Below are 17,828 nucleotides of genomic sequence, written 5' to 3'. Positions count from 1 at the left end.
TGACTCCGCCTCAAATAAGTACCTTGTGCGGTGTGTAAACATCGCCACTCGGGACATAAAAGCAATTGGGCGTGGTGCTGGCCACCCACCCACTCGTTTGCCGTGCCAGCCTTGATAAGCACTACTCGCTAACAGCACTTGCCCCAACAGTCTGTTAAAGCTATACGGGGGGGATCTTTTTCTCTGTGCGGCGCCGGCGATAGGAGCGAGGGCGACACAGAGGGGTGCGGAGACCAGACATGCGGGCGCGCCTCTGAGGAGGACCAGAACCGCGCGCGCATCCTCTCCGTCGTCGCTTCTGTCGTCCGCGCCGCCGCCGAGCTACTGGATGTGGCGCTCACGCTCGAAGGTACGCGGCAGCAGCAGCAGCAGCATCACCAGGACCAGCAATTGCAGCAGCAGCAATAGCAGCACCATCAGGACCAGCAATAGCAGCAGCAATAGCAGCACCACTGGGAGCAGCAGCAGCAATCACAGCAGTAGCAGCAATCACAGCAGTAGCAGCACCACCAGAAGCAGCAGTCGCAGCAGCAATCACAGCACCACCACTAGGATCAGCAATAGAAGCAGCAGCACCACCAGGAGCAGCAGCAGCAATAGCAGTAGCACCACCAGGAGCAGCAATCACAGCATCAGCAATAGCAATCATAATGGTAACAATAACAACAAATATCACAACAACAGCAGCAATAATGAATATAGCAACCATCATAACAGCAGTAGCAATGGCCGATGCGCAGAGCACTGCGCCACCACTCCACCGATAGCTACATGCCTACATGACAATTGCTTTGTGGGTTATGTTATCTTTTAATGAGAGCTTTGTTATCATTGCAACATTAACATGTTTACTGATGACTATTCTTCCCGTCTGGCGATGGTGCGTGCGTGCTTGTTTTCGTGTACGTGTGTATGTATGTTTTGGTGCGTGTGTTTCTGTGTGTGTGCGTGTGTGCATATGTGTGTACGTTTGGGGCGTGAGCCAGGCGAGGAGGTGCCAGAGCTCGTGAGCTCCTCCAGTCTCTTCTCTATGCTCATGCCGCTCGTGCTGGCTCAGATCAGCCCCGTGGCCGCCATCGACCCCAGGGTGAGCGGCTGGACAAAGCACTCCCAACACACACGCAAATACACGACACGCACACACACGCCTCGCGCACACCATCGTTCCCATCCACCTCACACTGCTCATCCCACATTTCACAAGAACAGAATCCGCTCGCGCCAAACAGCCGAGATTCCTGCCAACGCCGCTGTGCGACGTTGCCGCTCCCGTGCCGTAACGGGTGGGCGTTTCACCCCCCTCCTCATCGCGACCGCACGCAGGCGTCCGTGGAGGTGTTCAACCTCGTGCAGACGCTGCTGCCTCTGGTGGCCAAGCTGAACCAGAAGTTCGCTCCACCAGCCTTCAACCCAAACCAGTCCACGGAAAACTGCTGCTGCGGTGTGGGGGGCGGCGGGCCCTCGGAGGCCGGCGGCACGGCCGCCACCACCACCTCCAACCACTACGCCACAGTGGAGAGCGAGCACCCGTACCGCCCCGCAACAGTTAGCCAGTACAAGGCAAGTGTGGTCTTGTTCCCTGTCGATTAGTTTTGGTTGCATTTTAACACAGTTGCTGAGTGCAAGAGGCCCGTAGGCCTTGACATGCCAGGCGGCCAGCAACGAACAGCGCGATGAAAGATTTTATAGATGAGAGTTAACACGTTACTTGAATTGAGCAATGTTATGATAGGAGCTTTGGGGAAAGAGACGATGACCAGAGGGATCAACAATTAAGTCATTTATGAGCAGTTTTGAAGAAAAAATTGTGACCACCTCCATCCCTGGGAAATTCCTAGATACACCTCTGGTACAGTCCAGCAATGGATTATCCTATATGGCCCGCTACTGACGACGTAGCATCACAAAGTGACTATGATCGATTAATCTGTTTCAAACAAAACGGATCCCGGCTGCTCGTGAGCTAATTTCGCTGCTGGCCGCCCCTTGCCGTTTTCTGACCCGGCCCCGTTTTGTCCGACCGCCAGGTGTCGTTCCCGGAGTGCGTGCGCTGGCTCACGGTGGAGTTCGACCCCCAGTGTGGCACCGCCCAGCCGGAAGACGTGCTCCGCATCCACATCCCGTACCGCCACCCGGCACCCGCCCCGCAACCGCCCCAGCCGTCGCCGACACCGCCGCCGGCGCCAGCAGCCGTCGCGGGCCAAGCGCCACTGTCCCTCGTGCCGGCCGACGAGCCGGGTGGTGCGGTCTGTGGCCCGGTCGGTGCGAAACCCCCGGTGGCAGGGGCCCAGCCGGGGGAGCCTGCGCTGTCGTGGCTGGAGCTGAAGAAGTTCTCGGGGCCTTCGGGATGGCCAACGCTGGCGCTGGTGCTTCCCGGTGAGTGCAGAACCATCGTCAGAATCATTGTCAGAACCATCGTCAGAACCATCGTCAGGCAATAATTCATAGGCGTCGTGATTTGATGAATGGTCATAATCAGTGAATTTCATATGATTGTTGCTGAGGGTTGACCATTGTGTGCCAGCATTGTAATGATCACTTGCTAAATGGTCATCTTGCACCTCGTCATCTTATTATCATGATGTGTCACGATCTACGATGAAGGGCTCCCCAAACAGTCGCCATCACCTGCAGTCTCGCGATGCAACAATCAATCCATCCGACCCCCACGCACGAACTGATTGAATCGCTCCGTCTTCATCGTGATTTCTTCTCCACTCCTCCCGTCATTAGTTTCCACCAGTGGCCATCCCTTCTAGCAACGTGTCTTAACAAATTATTTAGTGATGCTGCTGCTGCTGCGTTGGCAGTGGCGCACAGGTAACAATCAAATGCAACGCATTAGGCATTAACACTGTCTCAAGGAAAATAATGTATAAAATAACTGACGTTTTGGACAGTGGTAATTATTCATAGCACATAAATGAGGGCAGTGTTGTTGAGGAGAGCAGTGGGGCAGTTTTATGAAGCCAGAGTCATTGACAAATATGCTCAGATTTTGTTTACTTGCCTTAACAGTCAATACGACGTCTCAAACTGGCGAATGTTCCCTCTTAAGGCTTTCTAATTAAACTACCCCCATAACTAAACTCTGTCCTTGTTAAGCCCCCCATCCATACCCCCACCATATTAAGCTGCCCCCCTACCCCCTCATTACCGCAGGCAACGAGATTGTGTTTTCACTGGAGACTGCGTCCGATTACGTGAAGGATGAGAAGGCCGTGTGCTTCGGATTCAAGTGCGCCATCATCGGATACGAGTTCAATCCCAGCAGTGACGAGGTGAGGCCGTGTGTGCCTATGGGGTTGTGCACCTATTTCCCAAGAAGCCTTTATAAGTCAGGGGTTGAAATCGTCGTCTATCTTCTTTCGTATGACCTGTGAAGAACAACTATATTGGAGATTAATTTATACGTATGGATGTATGTTGAACGTCTTTCGCACCTTACGTAGCCAGCCGCTTTAATCAAAGGTGCGGGGGAAGGACAACAAACTAAACACAAAGAGCGGTTGTATAGAAATTAATTTTCAGTCTGGATTTAAAAGTGCATAGCTCCAGTGGCTTCCAAATATTTGACGTTTATCAGCAGTGTTCATCAGCAGTGTGCGCATGCTGCCCCGTGTCATACGTGTTTCTCAGGGCGTGGTGCAGCTGGAGAAGGAGCTGGCTTTCCTGGGCAGCATGTGTGCCGCGTCGCTCATGAAGAAAGATCTGACCCTTCCTCCATCCGGTGAGCTCGCTGCACCGTCCCTGCCGCAGCCCTGACGGTGGCGGAGAGGATTTTAGATTTTTTTCTCTCTGCCAAAGAGATAAAGCAATATTTGGCAAACGTTACTTCCCCCTTGTACAGCCAGGGGAATGCGTGGCGCATGCCGATTGGTTTCGGCCGATGCAAATTGTATGTGCAAATCGTGTGATAATGTAACAATTAGGCTCACAGAGCGAACAAAACTGTGCAAGCAAGACAGGAAATAAATGAACAAAGACTCGACACATTTGTCAATTTCGCTTTAAAAAATATTTACAATAGGTGACCTTTCTGGCCCTTCTTCACAATACAGAGGCCAGAAAGGTGGAGTATAATCAACACGGTATAAGTGATTATAAAAAATGTATTCCTGATTCGTCACAGTTCTTAAAGTCACCGAGCAGCGAATCTCTACATGCTTGCTGTTCAGGATTACATCTCAACGCGATGCCGTAGTTCGGCACCATGATTCCCAGGTCTCTAGAAAGAGCGCTGGTAGTGCTGACTCGTGTGCCACGTGCGCCTTCGGCTTCCCAACCTCTCTTCCAGCCAACGGCGTGGACCTGGAGGAAGATATAGAGTTCGTCGAGGACTCGGCCCTGCAGGTCAGGACGAGGGGGGGACCGGTCACTCATCCCACCGCACCAGACTGCCATGTCCTTAAGCACTGTTACATCCGTACACAGTTTTAATTAACATACTTCGTGCCAGAGATGAGAACCCAACATGACACGTACGGTGGTTAACCACGCTGTGAAACACACGGTGGTCAGCGGTGCCGGATCAGCGCTTTGACCTCAGATTCACCCGGCCACCTCAGGTTGTGTCTTGCTTTCAGCTCAGTGTGAATCAGAATCTTTATTTATCCTGGAGGAATCCAGATGTCCGATAGGGGCAGGTCAGCAAATTGCAATCGTGACGTGCGGCAGCGGCGGTTTGCCAGTGGTGAGCGCGCGCGTGACGCGTTCCGCCCTCGGCAGGTGTACAAGGCGCACTCGGGGCTGTTGGGCAAGGGGCTGGCGCTGTCGCACCCGCCCTCCATCCTGGAGGCGCTGGAGGGGACGCTGCCGCTGAGCACGCAGTGCAATGAGCGCGCCTTTCTCGAGGACTTTATCGCCTGCACCTCCTCCAGCAGCGGCGGGCGGCTCGCCAGGTCAGACCCCACCCTCGCTGAGCCGGCAGTCTGTTGGTGCGTCCATCACTCCATCTGTTAATCCGTGTCCGTCCTTTTGTCCATCCGTCTTAACCTTCTTTCTATTTGTATATTTCATTCGTCCATCTGTCTCTCCTTTCATGAATCCATCTATCCCACTTTCCATACGTGCTTCCATGCATCTTTCATTCTCTCTCCTCATCTCTCTTTCAATCAATCTATCCGTCTTTCTATCCATCTGTCAATTTCGTTATTTGTCCATTTCTGTATTTGTCCGTCTATCTATCTATCTCTCAACACTTCCACCATTCCATCCGTCCCTTCATCCATTTGTTCACCCTCTTCCCTTTACGCCTGTGATTGAGTATTTGTCTCTGTGATGTGTCTCAATTCTCAACTTTACCATTATATAATCTCATTCTCTACCCTGTAGTGTAGCATTCCACCTCGAATAGAATCTCATCTGTAATACAAAATGCTGAGTGAAAAAAAATCCATAATTTGCCCATCCAAAGATGTATGCCTGCATGTCGTTCTGTCTGTTCTCTTCATTCATCGATCGCTCTCATCTGTTCACCCGTCCATTGAACCCTTGTGCGTTCAATAATCAGTCCGCTACCTCGCTCTGTCAGTCATGACATCGAGCTCGTGCCCTTATCATCAATTCACATTCTCCTTTGCCTGTCTGTCAATCTGTCATTAAAATTCACCATGCTGCCACGATTTAACAATGTGTGTACAATAAAATGAATTGCAATGATCGGATGTCTGTGGCATATGATCTGATCTCTAAAGAAGAAATATATGTTTGTGTTGTAATGTGTATTTATCCACATCTCTCTTTTTGTGTGCTGTATTTTTGCTCCCATATGCGTGTGTTTATATGCGTCTTGTGTGTTCTCTCTGTGTATGGCTATGTGTGTCTCTGTGTATGTGTTTGTTCTATCTCTGTATGTCTGTCTTTGTTGTGTGTTTCCCTGCGCTATGAACTCGGCGACCCGAGTTCGATTCCCACTCTTGGCCAACACCAGTGACGATTATCTGAACCGGTTCTGGGCCTCCCCTAGGTCGATTCAGTCTCAAATGAGTACCTGGTGCAGTGTATAAACATTGCCACTGGGGAGACAAAGGCATGTGGGCATGGTGTTGGCCACCCACCCCCTCGTGTGCTGTGCCATCCTTCATAGTTGCTCCCGAACAGCACTTTCCCCAAAAACTCTGTTTAGGCTATCGGGGGATCGTTGTCTTGTCTGCATCTGTGTGTCTCTCTTTGCGTCTGCACAAATATATGCACGTGAGTATGTGTCTTTGTGTAATGTGTATATCCATATGTGCATTTATGTGCCTGTTTATGTCAACGTTTGTCTATATGTATCTCGTAGAACAGCAGCGCGGTGGTTTGCGCACAGTACTATGAACTCCGTGATTCCCAGTCGCAGCTAACATCAGTGCCGAGTTTTATGACAACCAAGGTGACTCGGTGAGTGCCTGGTGCGGTGGTACCACGACAGAGTTATATGAGAACCAGGGTGACCCAGTGAGTGCCTGGTGCGGTCTGTACCACAACAGCACTGGGGAGACGAAGGTGTGAGGTGGGGGGTGCACAAACAAATCTGGCAAAGGGTGATCCTTGCCACAGCACCTCCCCACGTGCGCCTTGCTCGTTAACAACACTTGCCCCCAACAGGGCTACGTGCGTGCATTTACGTGTGTTTGTGTGTGCATGTCCCTGCTGCGTCTGTGCCCGTGGCGCAGGTGGCTGCAGCCGGATTCATACGTGGACCCACACAACACGAGCGTGCAGCTCAAGAAGGACGAGGTGCGGTGCGGCTGGCCCACCGTTATCACGGTGCAGACGCGAGACCAGTACGGCGAGCTGGTGCACGGGCCCAACCTCAAGGTGCCACCCTTGCTTCGCTCGCTCGCACGCACGCACTTATTACACACACAGTACTTGCCACGATTGAACCACAATACCTTGCTGATCTCGTCCAGGAGCATAAACCATCACGAGAACTCCGCTCATTGTCGCAGCAGCTTTTGGCTGGCCATGGAACAAAGATGGTCACCGCATCGTGCACTTTCACATGCGCTTCTGTGGCCGTCTGTAATGTCCTTCCTTCTGATATTAGGAAGCCACTGGAGCTATGCACTTTTAAATCTGTAATGAAAACTAATTTCTTTAGAACTGCTCTTTGTGTTTAGTTTGTTGTCCATCCCCGCACCTCCGATTAGCACGGTTGCCTACGTATGGTGTGAAAACAGTTCAAAATATATACAACAAAAACAAGGCCCCCGCTTTTTCCATGCACACATACAAAACAAAGACCCCTCGGGATAGAATTAGAGTTGTGAGTGGTGTTATAGATTGGGTTAGAGGTAGGGTTATCGATAGAGTTAGGGGATAGTAATGGGGTTATGGATTGCATGGGTTTGGGATAATTATAGAGTTAGGGTAGTAATAGGGTTTAGGGGTAGGATTAGGATTATGGTTGAAATCAGGGATAGGAATAACAATAGAGCTTTGGTAAGGATAAGGGTTGCTGCCATGATGTAACGTTTAGCATACTGGACTAGCATTCCAAAAAGCCACTGCAAGAGGCTCGAAGTCAGAATTTAACGAATTCTCATCCTTGTTGGGAGTTTAGTAATCGTATCATCCTTCCAACAGTGGTTGTCTTATGGATTAACTTGCCCCTGCTATTGGAATGTGTAGTTTCCCCCACTTTCTCTGCAGGGCTGTAAACAGCAGGATGCGCATGAACTCCTCAACACTTATTTGAGCAGCAGGAACTCCCGGACTTTGACATCACAGTGGGCACTACTCGTGGCGATGCCCCCCTCCTAACCTTCCTTCCGCCCATCATCCTCCCCAGCTTCACGGTGACCCGTTTAAAAACACAACGGTCTCGCTCACAGGTGGAGGTGAAGGCCGTTCCGCTGAGCCAGAAGAAAGGGGGCAGCGGTGGAAGCGGCGGCGTGAGCACGTCATCGTCCCGGGAAAGCTCCATGGACGGCGCCGGCCGCAAGCCGCACCACATCCCGGGCAGCCCCGCGCCGCACGGCACGCCCCACCACCAGCACGGGGCGGCGGTAGCGCCGATCGGCGACCTCACATTCGGGGGGCTTCCCCCGCCTAAGTTGGACACCCTCTACGAGCCCACGCTGGTGCGCGACACCTGCTACACTGCCATCACCATGATGAAGGTGAGCGGTGGTGCTCGCTGGAGACCAATGAGCCATATGCGAAATATCCGAACGCAGTTCACCAGCGTTGCTTCTAAACATGAGTTAAACCCAAATTAATGTTTTTTGTTGTATCGGCCGAGTTATTATATATTGGCCATACTAATTGTGTAATATTAGGATACTAATGAATAATAGAGTGGTAACGGTCGCCGAAAGGCTACCTTAATTATTTAAATATAATTCAGCTGTCGTGGGACAGCTGTTAGAGCAACCCGGATTGGTTTAGAGATATGAAGATAAAACAAGGATATAGAGCGGGGAAAATTGAATCGTGAAATGAGGGATGGTTGTAGGTGTTTTGAGAAGAACAAAGAGGACCGGGAGGAGAACTGAGAGAACCTAAAAGGTTTGAGAAGGAACAGGGAGAAGAGGATAAAATGGGGTGCTTGACGGGAGGATGGGGGTGTGGTGGGGGGGGTTATGGTGCGAAGCTTCCTACAAGTACGGGTGTGTTTGATGGAATAAAAAATGTCCCTTTTCTGAAGATCGACTCGTGGACTCCCAGTAGTTTCATATATTGGGTACTGCATCGTCTGCAGTAGTTTTACAGTAAGGGGGATGATTGGTATGTGTAATCCGAATTGAGTGAAATGCAGGTAATTTTTCAAATGTTGCTAAATTTGGACCGTGGCGCCAGCACACAATGACCTGTTCATTTGGAACGATTTCAAGGGATCTTTAACATCCACTGTTAATCAGACGGCGCGTGGTATTATTACGATGAATGCGTACCGGCGACCTGCCAGTTTGGAACTGCGAACCTCTGCAACAAGTGGCAAGCATGCTACCGCTAGGCCACGCCACTGCCGAATATGGGTTAGGGTCAGGATAGGGGCTGCTGCTGTTGTTTCAGGGGATAGGACACTGGATATTGCAATCCAGAGGTCACTGGTTCGATCTCCATCCTCAGTCGTAAACAATGGGACAGTCGCTGTATGTATTTTGAACTTATTTTGCGCCGTATGTAGCCAGGCGCGCTAATCTGGAGGTGCGGGGGGGGGGCAACAAACTCCCAGTGGCTTCCTAACAGCGGTCTTTGGCGATCGTCTCCGTGTTTGTGTTGTTTCCCAGGTGTACGAGAAGTACTCGTTTGAGGAGCTCCGCCTCGCCTCGCCGACCCCAAAACGGTAGCCTAGCTTTAATGCACAACCGCCACCACGCGATAATTGTACGTTGATAAAGTACGAAACGAGGCAACGACTATGATAAGAGTTTGCTCGTGATGTCAGTCATTATGTCGGTGGTGATGAGGATGATGGTGATGATGATAGCATCAATGGTTGAGCAGATATGCCACCAGCCTTGGCTCCATCATGCACTGGGGCAATTTTGGGGCATGTATATTCGGCTGTCACATTCTCTTCTGCTGCCCTCCATAGTTAGGAACTCAGCTGTCTGTGCTGTCATCTCCCTGATAGCATGGATAGCTGGGGTCCAAGCTGAAGATCTTTTTATTCTCCTCTACCCATGCGTGACCACCGCATCTCTCTCTATAAGATAAACTTGTACCGCTGTTTCTGTACAACATCTTGACGTCACATTTAGACGCTATATAAATACACATTCTCATGTACTGTAAAATAAACTTGTACCGCTGTTTCTGTACAACATCTTGACGTCACATTTAGACGCTATATAAATACACATTCTCATGTACTGTAAAACCTTCGCATGACTAACAAACACCGTGACATTTTTGTGATATTCGGTGCCAAGGCCATGGTTTCTTGCCATTACTGTTCCATGGCTTTGTAACCAAATCATCCAAAATGATTATGATCTTGTCAGGTCTTTGAAGCTATCAGAATCAGGATCTGTATTTAGACTGGAGGAATCCGATGAGCTATGAAGCTCTTTTTCACAGATGTCCAATAAGGGCACTTTCTGATATCCAGCTAAGCAGTGTTTAGTTTGTATAATGTACAGATGGGTGACCACCATATTGTACCCAGTTTATTGATTTTATTTGTTTACGTGGGTAATGAACAAGGTTTTATAGGCTGCGGGGATGTTGTTTTCCTTCGCTTATTTACGACTGCCCCCTATAAAATAAATACGTTCACTCTCCCTGTATGCAGTCACATTCAGAAGGCTGTAAAAATCCGCTCGGGAATCGTGTTGTGGTGACGCCTCTGATTTTTACGGGCAGGCCGAGCGAGAACATGCTGGTGCGCGTCAACAACGATGGCACGTACAGCGCCAACTGGACCCCGGGTGCCGTCGGCGCTTACCGCATCCACGTCACCATCGACGGCACCGAGACCGGTAAACGTTTCCGCTGGGAATGGTGAAGTTTGTTCACTTGTGAGTGTAAGAAAACAAAGATAATTTACATCCCTTTATCAATCCACCGGTGATTCAGAAGGAATTCCTGTGATGTGTCGGTCATACAGGAGGAGGGCGGGCACCAGGATCGGTTCAGATATCATCCACCGCTGGCGTTAGACGTGATCAGGAATCAAACCTGGGTCACCGGGCTCGTAGCACAGTGAATAAACTACTGCATCACTTTGCTGGTATAAGCCACTAACAGCAAGTGATTGTCAGTAAAGCATTTGTTTTGATAAAAGGGTGTGTGTATATACATATCTTGTGTGCACGCCTCAAATGAGTACCTGGTGCAAGGTTTAAACATCGCCACCGGGGAGACAAAGGCGGCCGGGCGTGGTGCTGGCCACCCACCCCCTCGTGTGCCGTGCTAGCCTTCATAGCAGCTCGTTAACAGTACTTGGCCCCCACGGTGCTAAAGGCTAGATGGGGGATCTTTGTGTGTACGTGTGTTTTCTAAACAGTTTCTGAGCACAGGCCCAAAGGCCCAAAACGAGCAACCAAATTGTGTATATGCGAGTGTACGAATGCCTGCGTGTGTCTACGTGCACACGTGTACGTATGTGTGTACAAGGGCGCTTTTGTTCATCAGCAGACACGCGTGCATACACGTGTCTCTGAAAGTGAATGAGCACCCACATGTACGTGTGTATGCGTGCGTGGGCGAGTTTGTGTGCATGCGTATGTAGGGAGTGGTTAACGTGGGGAGCGGTAGTGTAGTAGCGTACTGCGCTACGGGCCTGGCAGCCTGCGTTCAATTCCAACCCACAGGTAACATATCATTGGTGAATATTTGAACCTGTCCTGGGCCTCTGCTAAGTCGACTGAGCCATAAATGAGTACCTGGTGCGGTACGTGTAAACATTAACACTGGGAGACAAAGACTGCAGGGGCGAGGTGCCGGCTGCGTCGACTACAACCCCCCCTCTCGTGCGTCGTGCTGGCCTTTCATGGGTACTTTCTGCCAACAGCACTTGCCTCAGCAACTGTGCAGGTGACACGGGGGGGGGATCTTTGCATGCTTGTACTCACGTGTGCGTGCCTGCGTCGCTTCCGCTGCCAAGATGCTGGGCTGGAGGTGGAGGTGAAGGAGCCACCCAAAGGGATGATGCCACCCCACGCCTCGCAGCAGCCCCGACCCAAACCAGAGCACCAGCCCAGCAAGGTGAACACCGCGCCACAGGGCAACGCAGCCGCTACTCGTGACGCTCGCGGTGGCATACGGTCGACAATCGCAATGTTCAGCCGGGAGGGCGGTGGTGGCTACGCACGTGACTGCTTGTGATCTAGTGCTGTGGAGGCGGCAGCGAGGGTTGGTGGATCACCGCACGCAGGCGTTGCGAAACTCCCTTCCCATGGGTGTCGAGGAACCGTACCCTGGCTCGCCAGGAGAAGGCAGTAAAGCTGAATGGACACACTCGTGTCATCTCTCCCTTCTGTATGAGATAGTGTTGCTCTGCCCCCTTTGCACGTGTGGGTTTTCTCGAGTTGCTCTGTTGAAGTATAAGTACTTATTAATTGGCCAGAAACATCTTCATATTTAGAAAACCGCACAGCTTGGGTAAATGTTGGCAGCACCGGCTCAACGCCTGGCTGCTGCGCTGTGGCTCCTTGCCCTTGTTGAGTCGTTCTTTCTCGTCTTGGGTGAGCAAATACTACGCGCTTTACCAGTTGATATTATTAATATTTACGTGGCTTCTGACTGTGGTTGTTTTGTCGATGGTGAACATTGTATTGGTGATGACTATGCTTATGACTGGTATGGTGATAAATGAGGACCCATGTCTAAAAGAGAGAATTATTGCCTATGTAAGGACAGTGCAGAGAGAGAGAGAGACTGCGTGTGTGAAGACAGTGCGGGGGTAGGGAAAGTGTGTGGCCAAGTGGTCATGAGGGATAACAACATCTGCGACTTCACCAGCATTGGTTCAAGCAAGCAAGCGTGGCTCTGCTGGGCAGACAATGAATGTTGAAACCACTCCAGAGTTTGTTTGCATTGAAAGAAAAATGCTGGTATTGTGCGCTCCCAGAAGGCTTCATGGCTGATGGAATATTGCCAACCTAAATTTTCTTACGTAGAGAGACGGATATGTGATGGAGGCGTACTGTCTGCTTATGTAATTTGATGGTGTGGATTATGCCAATGATGGTGATGTTTTTGTTTATGATTACGTTGCCTGTGATGATGTGCACGATGGAGATATTGACTAATGATGTCAGTGATAATCGATCATGATCATAATCTGTATGAAGGGGATGATCACGATGCAATTGATATCATCAATGAAGGTGATGATGATGCTGATGATGTTCATGACGTCATATGTTGAATACATTATGGAACGCAACATAAAGCAGTCAGATTAATTAATCATCCAGCACCCACTCATTCCCTCGCCTCCTTATCACTCTTCTATCGCTACAACAGCACTCAACGATTCCTCCTCCTATGCTGAGGACTTTCTGTACCAGGGTGTTTCGTCTCATCCTATACTGTGTTCAGCTCCCACACTGCAGGTCACAACACTTCTCTTTCTGCTTCTTCCCTCACACTGCTGCACTCTGAAAGTCCCTGCCCATCGTCTCTCTTTCCACACTCTCATAATAACATTGCTCAATAAAAAAAAACACCACTCTCATCTCTTACAACTTTGCTTGTGCTGTTTTGCTGCTCATCGCGTGTCGTTTTGGGCCCTTTGGTGCCTGCACTCAGCATCTGTGTTTTTAAAAATATACGTATATATAAATACGATGATGGTGATAGTGATAATTACAGTGGTGATGGGGGGGGGCTTGTAGGTGCGCAGGTTTTCGATGAGGGACAGCGCCGGCCTCCGCGTGCGGAGTCATCCATCCCTCCAAAGCGAGCAGATCGGGATCGTCAAAGTCAACGCCACCATCACCTTCATCGACGAGGTTCGTCCTCGCGTCCTCACGTCCTCCCATACCGAGCTCACAGTTGGTCGGGGAGTTGGGGCGAGGCGGGCGCAAGAGGCTGGTGGGGGGGGGGGGGTACAGCGTGAAACCTGGTGGTGGAGGCAGAATTTTTGACAGCGTACAACCAACGAGTGTTTACAAACCCCATTACATGTTGTTCTGGTGCATTATGGGTAAATAAAGAAACTGCTTTAGGCCATCTGACTATTGTTTGATACTTGGCCGATCTTTATTTTGGATGTAACGATTCCGTCCTTCCACAATATGATAAATTGTTACAATTTGAGGTCGCGATGCAATTTGACAATTCATTATTGTCTCGGTTTTTGGCGCCTCATTTGTATTGTTTTTCATTCGTTCAGGATTTGTTCTCTATGTAATTTGTACTCGGCGCTTCAGCCCCTCTGTTGTTGCGATTGAGACACCTCTACGTATTTCGCTAAACTAAATATATACATTTTTGATTTAAAGCTTTCGTGACTGCAGTAATTCATATTCTTAGCTCTTTCGGTAAAGTCACGTTGAAGGGAAACAATAAAATATATAAAACAATAAAAATTCTCACGACGTTTCGACCATAACACAAACGGTCGTCATCAGGTGACGACCGTTTGTGTTATGGTCGAAACGTCGTGAGAATTTTTATTGTTTTCTATATATTTTATTATTTTATTGTTTCCCTTCAACGTGACTTTACCGAAAGAGCTAAGAATATGAATTACTGCAGTCACGAAAGCTTTAAATCAAAACCAAACGATCATTTTTGCACGTCGTGTCGCGCCGCGTCGGGTAGGTTCACAATGACGATGGCGTGTGGCTGCGTCTGAGCGACGAGATGGTGCGCAAGTACGTCTCCAACGTGAACGGCAACCCCGAGGCCTGGTGCCTCTCCTTCAACCAGCACCTGGGACGCAATCTGCTGGCGCCTCTGGAGGTCAGCGTCCGGCGTTACAATGGTGGTGCCGTGAACGCGGAAGTGGCCAACGAAACCGAAAGTGCAGTTGATAATGATTCTGAATTTGAGTAGAATTGCCAAATGCTTGACATTGTGGAAGAAGGTACGATCGGGCCAATAACACTTTAAGAATGGGTGAGGGCTGGATATCGAGACAGCAATTGGAGTGGTCTCCACGATTCTGGCGACCAAGTGGAAGACCTAAGTCCACATAGTGGGATACTGCTAGGGCCGATCTTGAAGGTCACACGTCGACTGCACAGCAGCTACTGGATTTGGTGGAGGGTAGAAAGCGTTGGCAATGAGGTATGAGGTGTGGGTGCTGTCATTAGCTTTGGCCTTGAAGACTTTTTGATCTTGGATGTGTTGGGGCAGGGAAATCATGGGAGATTGGAGAGAGGGCAACACCACTGCACAGCCCGAGACAGAGCAACCAAAACAACAACGAGCGCCAGGCAAACCCGTGGCACCTAGGGCGCAGCGCCAGTGCATCACAGGGCATCCTAATGGGGCCTATTGAAGGACAGATCATGTTCTGCAACTAAGCTCTAACCCTGCTTCATAGTGAGATCACACCAACTTTAAACTAATACTAGCCATAGCCATGTTACCCACGCAGACTTTAGTCCTACCCCTAGCTTAACCAAATGAGCCAAACAGACCCTAAGTACACTGTCTTAAGTCCTTAATCACAGCAGCTAACGAGATCCATCCCGTAACTCCGACGATACTGTACACAAAGCACACTCGGGCCGCTGTCACACATTGTGAGATCGTGTTTGCTTGTTTCCCGTCCGCCTGTCGACCTCTCAACCCCCTCCCAACAGCAGGAGCCCAAGTCTATCTACGAGGGTCTCCTGAAGGAGGCTGTGGGGAGGCGTCTCTCAGAGGTGAGGTCACGTGGGACGTGTGTGTACACATTATGAGGCACGTGCAGTGTGTCATTTTATCAGATTGCTAGCCATGTGGACAGGTAACCGCACCTTGATTAGCACGGTTGGCTCTGTACGGTGCGAAAGAAGTTCAACATACATACACCACATTGCGTCTTATGGACTGATCCCCTCCGTTATGACTTTATTGATAGATTAATTACAGCCTTTTGTCAATCCACTACCTCCCCATGCCGTGTCGGTCATAGGGGTTATTTGAGCATACTTCACTACATCGGTCAGAGCGGGTGGGTGAAGAGGGGAGGAGGGGGAACCACGACACGTACAGATATCACTCGTCACCGATATTCACTGTTGCTGGGAATCAAACTCAAATTCACGTCAGGATTCATAGCGTGCCAACCAGGGTGCCACCTCTCATCGTTGCCCCTGAAGTGCATATGGCAGTGGGCCATGGTTCAGTGTAGAAGCGTGGTGGGTTCTTTTGGCCGAAATGGGATATGGGCTCTGGTGCAAGGCATTCAATGGGGGGGGGGGGGGCACAGAGCTCCCCTGTGCAATTTATCCCCCCCCTCTTTGTAACGTGGCTTCTGTTGCCCCACCGACTCATGGGCCCAGGCACAGTTTCACCACCTGCAGACTCGATAGCTGCCCTATCACGTATCCGGAGTGTGGTTGGTGTCGGCGTACGGCGAAACCCATGGCACATGAGCGAACCCCGTGGCAAGCGAACGGAACCCGTGGCATTCGAGCGTTACCAGTGGCACGCGAGCGCTACCAGTGGCACGTGAGCGGAACCCCTGGCACACGTGGGCGGTGTTCCCGATGTGACCAGGTGGGAGCCAAGGAGCGGTCGTCGCGGCTGCATGGTGGGCCCGGCTTCTACGTGGTGGTTCGCACCGGCACGTCCGGCCACAACGTGCGGAGCCGGCCCAGCATGCGCGGCATCCCCATCGGCACGCTGCTGCTCGGCAACAAGATAAAGGCGCTCGGCGAGGTGGGGACGCTGCCGCGGTTACACAGACAAAGACAAAGATCCCCTATATGGCCTTTATCAGACTGTTGGGGCAAACGATGTTAGCGGGCACCTTTTAAGGCCGGCACGGCAGAGAAGGGGTGGATGACCAGCACCATGTCTCCCGGTGGTGAGGTTTACTAAACACTACACCAGATCCTCATTTAAGGCTGAGACGACCTAGGGGGGAGGCCCAGGACGAGTTCATATAATTGTCACTGGTGTTAACCATGAGCTGGAAATTAAATTCGGGTCACTGGGTTTGGAGCGCAGCATGCTGGCCGCTACTCTATCGCTCTCATTAATGCACTCAATGCATGAACACATCACATCGGAATAGAGAGCCCAACTCGCACACTGTCAAACCTGAATGTACGCATACGCAAGCCACGTGTGGGTTAACACGCATACACGTGCACGGTGTGCTACATGGTTTTTATGAAATAAAATTTAAATTAAATGTACAGCACATGTCGGGGGACTGTCAATGTCAGTTAAAGTTTTTATTATTTTTAATACAAGGCCTCATTTTATAAACACGATGGTACAATTTGTTCTGCTTGTGTCAATCAACCAAGTGAAAGTAGAAGACTTAATTTTCAGCTTCCAGATGTTTTTTTAATTACCCCCTGTAGCTCTTGAAGGATAACAAACTAATGAATTCCGTCGCGAGTAATTCAACAATGATTAATTTAATGGATGAATAATTGTACTGTTCTCTTTACTCAAACCTTTTCTCTTATTTTCACGTTCACATTTTGTGGCTCTAATCTGTGCTCCTTGGATTGGAGTCAAACTTCAAAGACCGGAAATAGACTTCTTCACAATTCCAGAATTTGCCTGATGAAGCTGGTTGTAATCGCCAGCGCATTCTTCTCCAACATACCGGTGTGCTGAAGTAGGAACTAATTGACACGTTTTGTTCACGTGACCAACCTTACTACAGTCATACCTCGGTATACGACCGCTTTGGAATACATAGAATTTGGTATACGTCGTGTTTTGACGAGAAAAGAATGTCTTGGGATACGAGGCGCTTGCTAGAACTTGTATGGGTCGGGATGAGTCACCGCGTACCCACGTAGACCCCGTTCACGACTGAAACAAAGCGCCGCTTCTCAGTCTGCCTGTAGATCTCGTTCAGTGCACAAACCTTGCTGTAACTCTCTGTGAATTTTCACGTATTTTTTGTCATTTTAACGTGAATTTTCAGCAAGGTAAAGTGATGTCAAATTTTTATTTTTATTTAAATTTATTTTAATTTATTTACGCATTTATTTTAATTTATGTATGCATTTTAGTAATAAGTAGTGTCTACATTCTCTTTGGTTCTATTGGGTAAAGTCACGTAGGTGAAAATAAAAAAAACAAAAAATCACGACGTTTCGGCCACAACACAAGCGGCCTTCATCAGGTGAAGGGACGAGACTGTCTGGAGGACAGCGCTGACAGACAGTCTCGTCCCTTCACCTGATGAAGGCCGCTTGTGTTGTGGCCGAAACGTCGTGATTTTTTGTTATTTTATTTTCACCTACGTGACTTTACCAAAT

General features: G+C 49.8%; 1 protein-coding gene across 6 annotated transcripts in view; it reads left to right on the top strand.

Moving 5' to 3' along the window:
* The window catches only part of MYCBP2 (MYC binding protein 2), a 134,682-nt gene that overhangs the window by 70,571 nt on the left and 46,283 nt on the right, over window positions 1–17,828 (top strand). For 4 of the 6 annotated variants that reach the window (XM_032956671.2, XM_032956672.2, XM_032956669.2 and 1 more), the window contains 17 exons: window positions 204–349; window positions 987–1,087; window positions 1,324–1,560; window positions 2,028–2,376; window positions 3,163–3,281; window positions 3,640–3,730; window positions 4,298–4,353; window positions 4,729–4,901; window positions 6,657–6,801; window positions 7,821–8,108; window positions 9,222–9,277; window positions 10,300–10,415; window positions 11,543–11,643; window positions 13,278–13,394; window positions 14,209–14,349; window positions 15,198–15,260; window positions 16,099–16,260. In XM_032956671.2, coding sequence (XP_032812562.2) covers window positions 204–349; window positions 987–1,087; window positions 1,324–1,560; window positions 2,028–2,376; window positions 3,163–3,281; window positions 3,640–3,730; window positions 4,298–4,353; window positions 4,729–4,901; window positions 6,657–6,801; window positions 7,821–8,108; window positions 9,222–9,277; window positions 10,300–10,415; window positions 11,543–11,643; window positions 13,278–13,394; window positions 14,209–14,349; window positions 15,198–15,260; window positions 16,099–16,260 — 2,461 coding nt within the window. The remainder of the gene's footprint in view (window positions 1–203; window positions 350–986; window positions 1,088–1,323; window positions 1,561–2,027; window positions 2,377–3,162; window positions 3,282–3,639; window positions 3,731–4,297; window positions 4,354–4,728; window positions 4,902–6,656; window positions 6,802–7,820; window positions 8,109–9,221; window positions 9,278–10,299; window positions 10,416–11,542; window positions 11,644–13,277; window positions 13,395–14,208; window positions 14,350–15,197; window positions 15,261–16,098; window positions 16,261–17,828) is intronic. The other 2 variants (XM_032956673.2, XM_032956670.2) reach the window with 1 other exon arrangement.

The sequence above is a fragment of the Petromyzon marinus genome, chromosome 18 (assembly GCF_048934315.1).
Source record: "Petromyzon marinus isolate PM22_M1 ecotype Great Lakes invasive population chromosome 18, UKy_Petmar_22M1.pri1.0, whole genome shotgun sequence".
Classification (NCBI taxonomy): Eukaryota; Metazoa; Chordata; class Hyperoartia; order Petromyzontiformes; family Petromyzontidae; genus Petromyzon; species Petromyzon marinus.
This window is presented reverse-complemented; position numbering and strand designations above follow the sequence as displayed.